This window comes from Lutra lutra, chromosome 4 (assembly GCF_902655055.1).
Source record: "Lutra lutra chromosome 4, mLutLut1.2, whole genome shotgun sequence".
Classification (NCBI taxonomy): domain Eukaryota; kingdom Metazoa; phylum Chordata; class Mammalia; order Carnivora; family Mustelidae; genus Lutra; species Lutra lutra.
In genome coordinates this window covers 134047100-134061758 of record NC_062281.1, presented here as the reverse complement: position 1 = coordinate 134061758, position 14659 = coordinate 134047100, and the positions used below count along the sequence as shown (strand labels likewise).

Here is a 14659-nt window from a genome sequence, read left to right as displayed (position 1 = left end):
CTATGAAGTGTGTAAACCTGGCGATTCACAGACCTGTACCCCTGGGGATAAAAATATATGTTTATAAAAAATAAAAAATTTTAAAAACAGATATATGTATTAAGTGTTAGGATTAAAATCTAATTAGTGGCTGTGATGGTTAATTTTGTATGTCAGCCTGACTGTACTACAGAGTACTGGACATTTTGTCAAGTAAGATTTTGGGTGTATCTATCAGGGTTTCTGAATGAGATTTGTATTTGAACTGGTAGACCCTCCCTAGAATGAGTGGGTCCCATCCAGTCCGTTTTTTTGTATGTTTTTTGTTTGCTTTTTTTCATGGGCTTGGTAAATATCAGTTCTTTTTATTTCCTCTGTTCCATCCCAGCTCTAACATAAGGAGGGTTAAGAGTAGTTAATCCTATAAATCATCATTTAAATTAGAGTGCAAAGGAGACACTACAAAAGAAAATGTCCCAGGAGCAGAAACACAACATATGAGAACTGGGGTCTACACTTGGACGAGAGAAGTCTATTTCACAGTGGCAAAAGCTTAGTGCTCTGTTTTTGCATAACAGTTTAATTTAAAAGGGGAGGTGGGTGTTGAGTTAGCAAAGGGATGGATAGAGTGAGCTAGAATGTCCATCATTGCATAGAACCACTCCTTTCCTTTGAGGTCTCCTTGGCACTATTCTCCGACAGCAGAGAAGCCAGAAACACATATGGTGAATGGCCTTCCTTGGAGAGCTGTGGGCTAGAACCTGCCAGGGAAGTTTGGAAAGTGAAGGGGCTGTAATTCACTGTGTGCAGCCTAGCGCATACACAGACCTGGGGTGCAGGACATCCTCAGAGGGGTTCCTGAGAGCTTCTGGCTGTGCTGCTGCCCCCTGAGAGAGATGTCAGGGGCTTTCCAGCTGTTCCAGACAATTGCAGTGGCCCATTGAGCTCTTAAGAATTGCAGATTTTGGCTCTCCGAGGTGTATTGGTGTAGCTGCAACCCTGACCCTTGCTCCGCCAGCTTTCCCTGCTCCTTTACAAAACCCTCCATACCCAGACACATGCCAGGGCTCCTGTTTTCCTGGCTACAAACGGACCAGCAAACATGCTGCCTGATACCGCATCTGACCACCATACCTTCCAGGAGCTGTTCCTCTTCAGCTCTGTCCTATGGGATCTGGATCATCCAACCTTATTCTCAGCTCCAGGGATGAGGCCAGACTGACTCAAGCTTTTTCTCCGTGCCTCAGTGATGGCTCAGGAGTGGATGCCTACCCAGTCTGGCCAGTGAATATAGGAGGAGGGTCCTGGCCACAGTGACAGTTTCCAAGAGATTTCTGGGTGACATCTGGGTAAAAAGTTCCCCCTCCTCTGGACATTGTGTCATGGTGGAGGGACCAAGATGGTGTGGCCACTTGGTTCCAGGAGGGCACGCAACGGGAGGTTCACACAAACTCAGGAACAGCAAATGAGAAGGCTATAGAGAAACAGAACTTGATCCTTAGTCAAACAGACCTTGGAATCCACCCTGCCATTGGATTTTCAATTTCCATGTTGGTAAAGCCTGTTCAGCCTGAGTTTTTTGATGTAGCCAAAAACGTTCTTGACTTATTAAGTATTTTCATAAGACACCTTTACTTGTGGATTTCTTGGCTAAATGTATTAACATTTGTTTCTTCTCACTAAAGGTCAAATTTTCAACAAGGCTGTCCATGTAAGATTGATAGTTTTGTTCCATTTGTTCTGTTGGTTGGTGTAAGCCACCAGGTTCTCCATGTACTGCAAGAACAGCTTTAAGAACTTTAGATACTCTTAAGAATTTTTTCCATGAACCACATGAATGTTGCAATCAGCGATAAAATTGGGCAAAGCACAGGATACAGAAGCTTAATATTACTTCTTTTGCCTGGAACACAACCTTCTTTCTATCCACTGCTGATGTCTCAATTCTCTGGAGGCAGTAACTGACTGAACATGGTGTGCCGTGTGTGCTGATATTTCAAAGCATGATGAGCACTTCCAGAATGGTTCTAGAACTGAAAAGAGTTAGGATGGTGGTGCCACAGAGTTCACAGATTACCTGGGCCGCTTCTCAGCAGGAAGACTGTCCAAGTCACTAACAGCACAGTGATTCTCAGATATGTGGTAATGCAACTCGTACATGATTTTTGTATTTAAAGAGCTGTAGGCATTTGTTTCAGAATTCCTTCTAATCTGGCTGCTTCCCAGCTTCTTCAGGCAAAGGCAGGAGAGGCCAAATGCTTATGATGCTCTTCTCACAGTTTAGCACATTTTTTTTTTTTAAGCTGAGAAACTGGATGGAAGGAAACACTCTAGCCTGCAAGACCTACTAATGATTTTATTACTGCTTTTTCCTTAAACCTTGATAATGGATCTTCATCAATGAAGATGAATGAATGAGTAAAAGTACAATGGAAGATGCAAGCAATTGATTTGCTGCTTCTTTTGGAAATTTGGATAAGTTGATTTCCCCATGGCTTAAATGACCTCTTCTGTGGAGACTCTCCCAATGGTTCAGGAAATCCCAAAGAAATTCTGTTGCAGGAATTTGATTTTTACCATCATTCAAGTGTTTTGCCAGTATTTCCTCACAGGTGGTATAAAGAGCTGGAGACTCAGCAGTCAGAAGTCTTTGCGGACATTTGTTAATGGCAAAACTCTCCTAAGTCTTATCTCTACCTATGTCAATAACAGCATGGCACAGTTGGCAAAGCTGTGTAGCTTGAACATGATTCATGTGACTAATCAGTATAGGAAGAGGACTTTTAATATAACAGTGTATTTCTTCATCACTTCTTCTATTACTGAAAGCACCTCAGAAGTAGCAGCAGGGAAAACAGCCAAATCCTCCAGGTTTGTAAGAGCTAGGAAAGGTCAGTATGCCAGTGCAAGTTTAGTTTATTGCAGGTAACTCTTCAGCAGCTGACCCAATCCTTCTGTCAACAGTGTCATTACTGAACAGTAGTTTGGAGGGATTTCTTGAGGGGACACAAACCCATGCCACAAGATGTTATGTAGATTGAGTCCACGTGGAGATCCAATGAAGACTCGTAGTATATCTGCTATGTATTAGCAAGCTCCTCAGATGCAAGCAGATCTCTTAAAAGGGGGTTTCTTGGGGTACCTGTTTCGTTGAGCATCTGACTTGATTTTGGCTCAGGTCATGATCAGGTCTGGTATAGAGCCCTGCATGGGGATCTACCCTCAGGGCAGAGTCTGCTTGGATTTCTCTCCCTCTCCCTCTGCCCCTACTTCCCCCCCAACACACACCCCACTGCATGCCCTTTTTCTCTTAAAGGGGGGGACGTTCCTTCCTGTTCAGTAAAAACATATCACCGGAAGCCTGTTTTAGACATGCTGTCAGTTTCATTAAGCTAAAAGAAATAGCAGGAGATTCAAAGCTTTCCAAAGCATCAGATATTTCAGGAAATAACTCTATAAAGGCTGTCCACCTCAGCCATGGTGTATATTGAATTTCAAACTGCCCCTTGGTCAGAGATAACAAATATGAGTGGACAGCCTCACGCACGGTCCAGCAGCTTCACGCTTCCCCAGTAATCCAGACTCTGGGCTGATTCTGTGTAAACCACATAGTCTGTGATTGTCTTTTAACATATTTCACCTCTCTTACAGTGCCATTGATAATCACAGTTTTCTCTGACTTCATACCTGAGTTTACAGATCGTATCATAGGACTGAGGGAGAAAGATAAGTGGTAATAGGATCCTCTGTTAGCATACTATATGTTTGGGAACTACAGCCTGGGACCTGGGAGGTAAGGGAACTGGCCCGTGGACAATCTGGGGGTAGGTACAGCACCAAGGAGAGGGAGGAGGGCAAGGGGTAAGTCTTTGGGGTCAGGATCAGGTGCCTTCTTTAGTTGCCCACTAGGGGGCTGGTAAGTCTACCTGCTTCTGCAGTGATGCAGTCATAGTGGAGGCCCGGGAGTGGTGGCCTAGAGCCCGAATCAGGGCCTGCCTTCCAGCTCAGTGCCAGGGCCATTCTGCCAGAAGGGTGTGGCCAATGCCACACCTCTTCCCGCCCTTACCGTACAGGGCCTGAACATACCAGGTGAGTGCTCACGTGTGCATAGGCACATAGGCACATAGGGTTACTTCCTATCTGACTTCCTTCAATCTAGAGTCATTTTTCCTGCCTTTGGAATAGAATTGAAACATCAGCTCTTTCTGGATCTTGAGCCTGCCAGCATTTGGACTGGAACTATACCATTTGCTCTCCAGTTCTCAGGTCTTAAAGACTCAGACTGGAATTATAGCATCAGCTCTCCTGGGTCTCCAGCTTGCTGATTGCAGATCTGGAGATTCTTAAGTCTCCATAATCATATGAAACAATTCCTAATAGTTAATCTCTCTCTCTTTCTCTCTCTCTACACACACACACACACACACAGAGTATTCTATTTCTCTGGAGAAGACTGACTATTACAGATTTTGGTATTGAAAGTGGTTCTAGAGCAACAGAATTTTTTTAAATAATTTTTTAAAATTTTTAAATAAACATATAATATATTATTAACCCCAGGGGTACAGGTCTGTGAATCGCCAGGTTTAAACACTTCACAGCACTCACCATAGCACATACTCTCCCCAATGTCCATAACCCAACCACCCTCTCCCTCCCCCCCTTCCCCCAGTAACCCTCAGTTTGTTTTGTGACATTAAGAGTCTCTCATGGTTTGTCTCCCTCCCGATCCTATCTTGTTTCATTTATTCTTTTCCTACCCCCCAAACTCCCCATGTTGCATCTCCACTTCCTCATATCAGAGAGATCATATGAGAGCTGTCTTTCTCTGATTGACTTATTTCGCTAAGCATAATACCCTCTAGTTCCATCCACGTCATCGCAAATGGCAAGATTTCACTTCTTTTGATGGCTGCATAGTATTCCATTGTATATATATATACCACATCTTCTTTATCCATTCATCTGTTGATGGACATCTAGGTTCTTTCCATAGTTTGGCTATTGTGGACATTGTTGCTGTAAACATTTAGGTGCACATGCCCCTTCAGATCACTCCGTTGTATCTTTAGTATAAATACCCAGTAGTGCAATTGCTGGGTCATAGAGTAGCTCTGTTTTCAACTTTTTGAGGAACCTCCATGCTGTTTTCTGGAGTGGTTGCACTAGCTTGCATTCCCACCAACAGTGCAGGAGGGTTCCCCTTTCTCCACATCCTCGCCAGCATCTGTCACTTCCTAACTTATTAATTTTAGCCATTCTGACTGGTGTGAGGTGGTATCTCATTGTGGTTTTGATTTGTATTTCCCTGATGCTGAGTGATGTGGAGCACTTTTTCATGTGTCTGTTGGCCATCTGGATGTCTTCTTTGCAGAAATGTCTGTTCATGTCCTCTGCCCATTTCTTTTTTTTTTTTTAAGATTTTATTTATTTATTTAAGAGAGAGACAGTGAGAGAGAGCATGAGCTAGGAGAAGGTCAGAGGGAGAAGCAGACTCCCCATGGAGCTGGGAGCCTGATGTGGGACTTGATCCTGGGATTCCGGGATCATGACCTGAGCCGAAGGCAGTCGTCCAACCAACTGAGTCACCCAGGCGTCCCTCCTCTGCCCATTTCTTGATGGGATTATTTGTTCTTTGGTTGTAGAGTTTGATAAGTTTTTAATAGATTTTGGATACTAGCTCTTTATCTGATATGTCATTTGCAAGTATCTTCTCCCATTCTGTCAGTTGTCTTTTGGTTTTGTTAACTGTTTCCTTTGCTGTGCAAAAGCTTTTGATCTTGATGAAGTCCCAATAGTTCATTTTTGCCCTGTTTCCCTTGCCTTTGGCGACATTCCTAGGAAGAAGTTGCTGTGACTGAGGTTGAAGAGGTTGCTGCCTGTGTTTTCCTTAAGGATTTTGATGGATTCCTTTCTCACATTGAGTTCCTTCATCCATTTTGAGTCTATTTTCGTGTGTGGTGTAAGGAAATGATCCAATTTCATTTTTTCTGCATGTGGCTATCCATAGAGCAACAGAATTTTAACGAATAGTTTTCTGAATCAGTTCTGGGGTTTCTGGAATTGACTCTTGAATCTGATTAGATTTACTTTATTTTATTTTTATTATTTAACTCAAAGACTTGTTTTATTATAGGACATGGGTTGGGACAAATGGGAAGGGGTAGATATAGTGGGCAACTATGGCCCTAATTAGTATTGGATGCCCATCCTGATGGCCGTGAATGTGCTAAAGATGCCACCACTCTGCATTATGGTTTTCCTGATGCCACCCATCAGCTCCCTCCCCCACATTCCAACCCTGAGCAAAAAATAAGTACCCAAGAGCACCCCAGCTGCCATGCCCACTGCATAGCCCATCATAAAGCCCATCTACACGTGGTTGAAGCAGCTTGGCTTGGTGTGTCTATAGGGCCCTATAGCCACTGGCATCCTCTTAGTGTTCAGGTCACTGTACCATGGTGCCCCCACCTCACCTTTAATCTGATTAAAAATACTAATGACTCTATTTCTAGTAGTAGAGTGTAGTAGTTTTGTTTGATACATAAATTTTGAGGACATTAATGTTATTATGAACATAGTCCTTACTAGTTTACTGAATTTCTGAATTTTTTCTGTTGCTTTATAAATTTGGTTTTATACCCCCTTTGATTTATTAAGTAGTTGAATCTTTTCATTTTTCTGTCCTGTACCTCTTGCCACACCCTCTTAATGGTTGATGCCATTTGCCAGCCCAAATATTTTCTTTTTAATGTCTTAAGACTTTCTTTTTCCACCAATCACATCTTTATAGTTTTTTTTTTTTTCTGGTAATATCTTAAAACATAACCAATTATGCAAATCTCTAGTTTAGTAACTCAAGACTGGAAACCATGTGCTGGTCACATTACTTGAACCCTCTGCATCAATACCTAAGATACTTATGGAAAATGGAGTTTTCTGGGATTCCACATTACAATAAGTACCAATAATTTGCATCTTTAACAAGCTCCCCAGGGGATTACTATAGTTTGAGAATCATTGTCCTAAGCATTATTCTCCACCTTTTCTTTCTTCCTTTTAAGTACCTAACCTAAACACAATGCAAATCTAAAACCTAAAAGTCTTTGTGATTTTGAATACCTAAGACAAACCATTGATTCCACTTTCCAAAAAATAGTTATATGGAGGGAAGCTACTTTTAAAGTAAATTTTTTTTTAAGTTGAGAGATATGTTATGATTTTATTTGTAGATTACTTTTCTTTTTTTTTTTTAAGATTTTATTTATTTATCAGAGAGAGAGAGGGAGAGCGAGTGAGCACAGGCAGACAGAATGGCAGGCAAGGCAGAGGGAGAAGCAGGCTCCCTGCCAAGCAAGGAGCCCGATGTGGGACTCGATCCCAGGATGCTGGGATCATGACCTGAGCCGAAGGCAGCCGCCTAACCAACTGAGCCACCCAGGCGTCCCTGTAGATTACTTTTCTAATAAATGATTACCTCACTTAGCAGCTTTATTTCTGGTAAATCTCATCTTTTGAATATCTTCAGATTTTTTTTAGGATTTTATTTTTAAATTTGTTCTCTTTATATGTGTGATGTGCAAACATGATAAAATGTCTCTTTCATTGAATATAAATTTGAAAAATATTTTGAAATGAGTTGACCAGTATTAGTTTCATTCCTACACTTTTGCCAAGCTACCTGGAAAATCAAACTAATTTTTTTTCTAGTTCATTTAAAAAATACATTCATTGTTATATATTCTAGGCATTTACACTATTCGCTACGCATTTCCTGGAACTATGTCATATAGAGGTCCTGTATCCTAATGTAGAAAACATGCATTTTGAAGTTCAGCATGTGAAGAACACTTCAAGGAATAAAGAAGCAATCTTGTATACCTACAAACTTTGTAAGGGACTCACAGAAGAAAAAAATTATGGTATTGTATATGGAAATCATATCTATATAATATCTATTGAAACACTACATATTCTCATAATTCTTTTCCCCTTTACTTGGCTCTTAATTTAAGCAACTTTTCCTATCATTCTTTTGAGTGTTTATGCTCTAAGACTGTATTTTCTATATCAAACTCACATTTTATGTATATTAAGTTTATATTTAAATTTATATTAATCAGTACTTATGTAGAATTACAACACATTAAAGTCCCAGAAGTATTAGTTTCTATTCTGAGGAAAACGTAATTTAGTTTATATTTGCAAGTTATAAATGAATTGAAAATTGTATATTTCTTATACACTTTTTCAGTAACATCTGTTTTCTTCAGATGTAGGGAACTTGATCATCTAAAGTCTTAAAAGGGAATGTATTACCAAACCATATGATGCTTGTAAACTTGATTAGATATTTTCTACCTAAATCATCATATGACGTGTAAAATCTCATGGATTCAGAAATTTTTAAATTGATCCATAAATATAAATTTCCTAAAATAATTTTAGCTATGAATGTGACCCTCTGTGGGGCGGGAAGCATCTTTGTTTTGCTATTTGAAATGAGAAATCAACTGCATAACTTAATTTGTATCAGATACTCTATTTTTATAAGCTTTAATTTCATCTATTACATGGGGATAATTTTCCATGTATGTAGGGCTTATGAAGATTAAATGAATTTATCAAACATCTGTTTAATATAGTACCTAGCAATTAGTAACTTCTCAGTAAATGTGCTAGCGTTGTTTCTATTGCCTCTAAAGAAATACATACAATAAACTGTTAACACACTGTAGAAAGCCTTTGTGGCATTTATACAACAAAATTAAGCTCAGGGAACATGAGAATACTAGGTAGTACTTTGAATTGCATGAGGAATAGTCATCTATAGTTATATCTTGTGAAAAATCCCCCTCTCAATGATCTGCTAGACAGATGAATATTCAGCTTTAGGGTTATCTCTGTGACTAGGGTTATCTCTCCTCCCTTGCAAAGCTCATATTCTTTGAACCTTCTATTAACCAACTGCATTTGTAGTTGGAATTTCATTGTTATTATTCAGTTTTCTAGTTACCCCTTTTCTTTTCTCTATCATGTTTTCCTGTCTCAGATATATGTTGAGAGGTAATTGATATTCTAACTTGTCATGCATCTTGGACAACTAATTAAATCTTATGATTGGTAAATTGTCATCCGGAACTTTGGAAAACTTAATTTTGAGAATGGCTAAGTTCTTCATAAATGCCTGTAGGATGGAAGTTTAAATCTGTGAAGAAAAGATTATTACTGCTTAAAATAAACGTAATACCTGCCATAACAACAACAACATATAGCCCATTGTCTATAATTTTAGGATTAAAAGCTGCAGAGGTGTCATCACTCCCATCATCAATTGTCTTGGATGCCAAAGAAATCACAACTCAAATTACGAGACAGACTTTGGTAAGAAACTTTTTAGCAATAAGAATTGGTTTTCCAATTCAGGAAAATACTTCTAGTGTACATCATTATAATGGTGTTGTACCTAAGTATATAATAATATTAATGATTAAAGCATTTAAAATAAAACCTAATTTTTTTAAAAGATTTTATTTATTTATTTGACAGAGATAGCATAAGTAGACAGAGAGCAGCAGGCAGGGAGAGACAGAGAAGCAGGGTCTCCACTGAGCAGGGATCCCAATGTGGGGCTCAATGCCGGGACTTTGGGATCATGACCTGAGTCAAAGGCAGCCACTTAACTGACTGAGCCAGTCAAGCCCCTAAAAACCTAATTCTAAATAAGGCAAATCTTTTTTTTACTTCTCACAATTTTTTTGGTTTGGTCTATTTCAACCTTTCCCAACAAATCAACCAGTAAGTTAGTAGACAAAGTTAAACAGTTTGGTTCCTATAATACTTACTGCTACAATAACTTTATGATGAAAAAATAAGTATATATAAAGTAAGCATTAAAAATAAAAATCACTCTGATGAATCACAGACCTGTACCCCTGAAACAAAAAATACATTATATGTTAATAAAAAATAAAAGAAAAAAATAAAAATCACAGGTTGTCTGGGTGGCTCAGTCGGTTGAGTATCTGACTCTTGATCGGCTCATGTCATGATCTCAGGGTTGTGAGATTAAGCCCCACATTGGCCTCTGCACTGGGTGTAGAGCCTGCTTAAGATTCTCTCTCTCCCTCTCTCCCAAGCCTCACTCATACTTGTTCTCTCTAAAAAATAAATAAAAATAAAAAATAAAAATTACTATGCACCATACTTTAGCATCTTTTTTTTTTTAAGATTTTATTTATTTGACAGAGATCACAAGCGGGCAGAGAGGCAGGCAGAGGGAGAGAGAGAAGCAGGCTCCCCGCTGAGTAGAGAGTCCTGGGATCATGGACTGAGCCGAAGGCAGAGGCTTTAACCCACTGAGCCACCCAGGTGCCCCACTTTAGCATCTTTTAAAATAGTATTTAAGACTTTTATCCATTATCATATATAAGCCTCCTGACTCTTCATGAAGCGGTTAGGTCTTTCTAGTATAAGATTAATAAGCTATTACTTTTACTCATGTTTTTGCAACTGAGGTTCACAGAGATTAAGTGTTTTGCTATTGAACTCACATCTATTGACTAAAAATTTGGAAATCTTTTTTTTAACATCAGTTTGCTTTATGTTTTAAGAATACAGTGTGTTCAGTAAACTAAGCTATGTGCATTATGAAATTTTCTTCAGTAGTAACAGTTTCCTTTGTCTTTTTCTCTTAACCTGCTTTTAATTTTTATTGTATCCCTTTAGTCTCTTGAGTTTCTAGACTATCTTCATGACTTTACTTACCTAATCCTCCATTGGAATCTCTTCAACAATTTTGGCAGTGTTGGCTTCTGAAGAATCTCTCATTACCTAGTTCCTTAGTCTTCATCTTGTAAGATTCCAATTATGTCAAGCCTTCTTGAGTTGCCTTCTAGGCTTTGGCTTTCCTGATAATGATTCTCAAAATATATTCTAGACAAACTAATCTTATCTACAGCAAATTGATATATTCTACCTTTAGTCAAATATTTTATTGGATAGTTTTTTCCCCTTTTATTGTTCTGTATAGTTTTTTTAACTCTCAAAACTTTCTACTCTTCCCAAACTTTACCCTCAATGTCCTCACTCTACAGAAAATTCACTTCCTATATTTTTTTGAGAGACTTGAAGTTATCTTGATGAATCCTTGAACTTCTTGAAAATTCCATTTTGGAATATGTTTTTCACCGTGTTCTCTTCTTTTCTATCTCAGAGAAAAAGATTATCTTTCAATTTATTCAAGGCTAACTTTTCCACCTTCTTTCCATATCCAATAAGATATAACTTCATCAGATTCCTTTCTTCTCTCTCTCTTTTTAAAGATTTTATTTTAAATAATTTCTATACCCAACATGGGACTCGAACTCACAATCCTGAAAGCAATAGTCATGTGAGCCAGTGAGGTGCCCCACTTTTTAAAAAAGTTTTTTTTAAAGTAATTTCTATACCAAACATGGGGCTTGAGTTTACAATCCTGAGATCAAGAGCCATATGTTCTACCAACTGAGCCAGCCAGGTATCCTTTGTTCCCCTTCTTCTCTTTGCATCCTTAGTGTTTGTTCACTGGCTTTTCCTTTTCCTATGAATATGCTTAGGTTTTTCCTAAGAAATCCTTCTTTATTACATTACTTCTCAAAATATATTTCTCTCTCTCTCTCTTTTTTTTTTTTACTGCCAACTCCTTAAGAGATTATAATAACGATTTACTTCTTCCATTTTCTACTTGCAAACTAGATCTTGTCATCATGCCACTGAAACTTTCTTTGTGAAATACCAACTAATGATTAACTCTTATGGCCTTTTTTTTTTTTTTTTTTTTCACTTCTCATCTTCCCTGGTCTCTCTGTGGTGTTTGATACTACCCTTCTTTCCCTTTTCATAATTCTTTTCTGTCTTGGCTACTGTGAAATGGTCCTCTCCTGGATGTCTTCATTTTCCTACCTCCGATTACCCATTTTTTTCTTTTTTCACCAGTGCTTTTTTTTTGTTCAATTTTTATTTAAATTCTAGTTAATTATACAGTGCAATATTGGTTTCAGGAGTAGAATTCAGTGATTGACCACTTATTTACAATATCCAGTACTCATCACAACAAACACCCTCCTAACACCCATCACCTATCTAGCCCACCCTCCCTACGTCCTTCTATCAACTGTCAGTTTTTACTCTATTGTGAATAGTCCCTTATGGTTTGTTTCCTTCTCTCTTTTTTTCCCCTCCCTCCTATATATTCATCTGCTTTCTTTCTTAAATTCCACAAATCATATTGTATTTGTCTTTCTCTGACTGATTTATTTTGCTTTCATAATATACTCTAGCTCCATCCATCCATCTGTCTTGCAAATGGCAAGATTTCATTTTTGGCTGAGTAATATTCCATTGTATATATATACCACCTCATCTTTATCTCTTCATCTGTCGATAGACATCTGGACTCTTTCTATAGTTGGCTATTGTTGATAATGCACATAGCCCTTAAGTCTGTATTTTTGTATCCTTTGGGTAAATACCTACTAGTGTAATTCCTGGGTCATCAGGTAGTTCTATTTTTAACTTTTTGAGGAATCTCCATACCATTTTCTGGAGTGACTGCACCAGTTTGCATTCCCACCAACAGTGCAAGAGGGTTCCCCTTTCTCTTCATCCTCACTAACATCTGTTGTTTCCTGTGTTGTTAATTTTAGCCATTCTGACAAGTGTGAGGTGGTATCTCGTGGTTTTGATTTGTATTTCCCTAATAATGAGTCTTTTTATGTGTCTGTTAGCCATCTGGATGTCGTCTTTGGAGAAATGTCTATCTCATGTCTTCTGCCCATTTCTTAATTGTATTACTTGTTTTTTATGTGTTGAGTTTAATAAGTTCTTTATAGATTTTGGATACTAACGCATTATCAGATATATTAGCAGATATCTTCTCCCATTCTGTAGGCTGCCTTTTAGTTTTGTTGATTGTTTCCTTTGCTGTGCAGAAGCTTTTTATCTTAATGAAGTCCCAGTAGCTCATTTTTCCCTCTGTTTTCCTTGCCTTTGAAAACATATCTAGCAAAAAGTTGCTGCAGCCGAGGTCAAAGAGACTGCTGCCTGTGTTCTTCTCTAGGATTTTGATAGTTTCCTGTCTCACATTTAGGTCTTTCATCCATTTTGAATTTATGTTTGTGTATTTTACCAGTGCTTTTTATCATTCCACTTATTAAATGGAAATTTCCCTAAGATTTTGCCCTTCCTTCTGTGTTTGAAACTATATTCTTGGCGAGCTCATCCATTTCTCAGCTTTCATTTTCACTTCTTTTTTACTTTGAATCCATATATTTTTCTTTGTATTTCTTCTTGAAATCTCAGTTTATGTTTTCATTCTTTAATAGGACCAAAATTAAATTTATAACATGAAAAAAATCTCATTTTTTTGCTCCTAAATTTCTCAGCGACCCATTATAATCATCTTTGAATCCTTCTTAATCACCTCTCATTAACACTATGCAGTAGATTCTCTTTTTCAATCCATCATATATACATATACCAGATTCTAAGCATGACTTTTATCATGTTTTCCTGTTCAGAAACTTTTGGTTGTTTCTTTCGAAATTAAAGTGAAACTCCTTAGCCAGGGACCATTCTAAATTTTTGAGGATTTCCTGTGGCTTAGGAATTTACATTTTTAACCAGTCTTCAGATGATTCTTAAACACACTAAAGTTTGTTAACTACTGCTTTATGATCTCCCTTTTGTTTACTACTCCAACCTTAGATAACATTTCTCAATTTAACTTAAACCTACATTTGTGACACATTGAATTACTTGTCATTTCATCATTTTGACCTGTGTACCAGGATTTCTAATGTGTCTGCTCTTGCTGTTTCCTCCATCCAGAATGCCCTTACTTCTCTGTTCTTCTGTCCATCAAGAGTCATTCCAAATATTCCATCCTACTTAAGCTTTTCTTGACCTGAACTGGGAATGAGTTCTCCTTCCTTTAAACTTTGAATCTCTCTCCTGAGACTTATCATAATTACCTAAATCAGCTGCTTGTGAATATGTCTCCTTCACTATAATAATATGTCTCTTTCTTTGAGCCTCTTGAGTTCTAGTGGCATGTCAGATAGACATTTTTGTATCCCCAGTAGACATAAACACAAGGTTGGGGGCCTGGAATATAGATGATAATAGATATTCAGTAAATGTGTATTATTTAGATAATAAACTGATAGTTGATCATTCAATGTATCAAATAGATAGATGGGTGAATATATGATAATCTTATTTTACTTCATGGAGTTGGATTCATTTTACTTATAGTGAGAGAAGAAAAATATCTTGAATTGCTTTCTATTGAGAAAGAGTTGGAGGGATTTTATTTCCCTTAGTAAAAGGAAACTCACTAACTTTACATTAACAGTTAAGACTGAAAATGGTAATTCTTCTATCTAGCTCAGGAAACAAGGTGGATGAAGAATTTTCCAGCTATACTCCTATCCCTTTGAATCGTAATTCAAAGACTATCTAAAGGCCTTCTAAAATATTAGAAAATTCCCCTTTTAAACATTATTTCTTGGGCATCATAACTATAGATTGTTAAGAATTGGCATAATTTCAAGTAGCTATTTATAGCACTTATTTTCAAAATGTAATCTACTCCTCAGGCAATATATTGTCTTAGATTCTAGCAGTTTCTATACATTAT

At 37.9% G+C, this 14659-nt stretch overlaps 1 protein-coding gene and 2 pseudogenes across 1 annotated transcript in view; 1 reads left to right on the top strand and 2 right to left on the bottom strand.

Moving 5' to 3' along the window:
* MSH4 (mutS homolog 4) overlaps positions 1-14659 on the top strand; it is a 114355-nt gene that overhangs the window by 96079 nt on the left and 3617 nt on the right. Inside the window, exons 18-19 of the mRNA XM_047726314.1 lie at positions 7727-7901; positions 9275-9363. Of these exons, the coding sequence (XP_047582270.1) occupies positions 7727-7901; positions 9275-9363 (264 nt within the window). The remainder of the gene's footprint in view (positions 1-7726; positions 7902-9274; positions 9364-14659) is intronic.
* LOC125097996 (endoplasmic reticulum membrane-associated RNA degradation protein-like) lies at positions 1598-3488 on the bottom strand (annotated as a pseudogene).
* LOC125099120 (reactive oxygen species modulator 1-like) lies at positions 6172-6411 on the bottom strand (annotated as a pseudogene).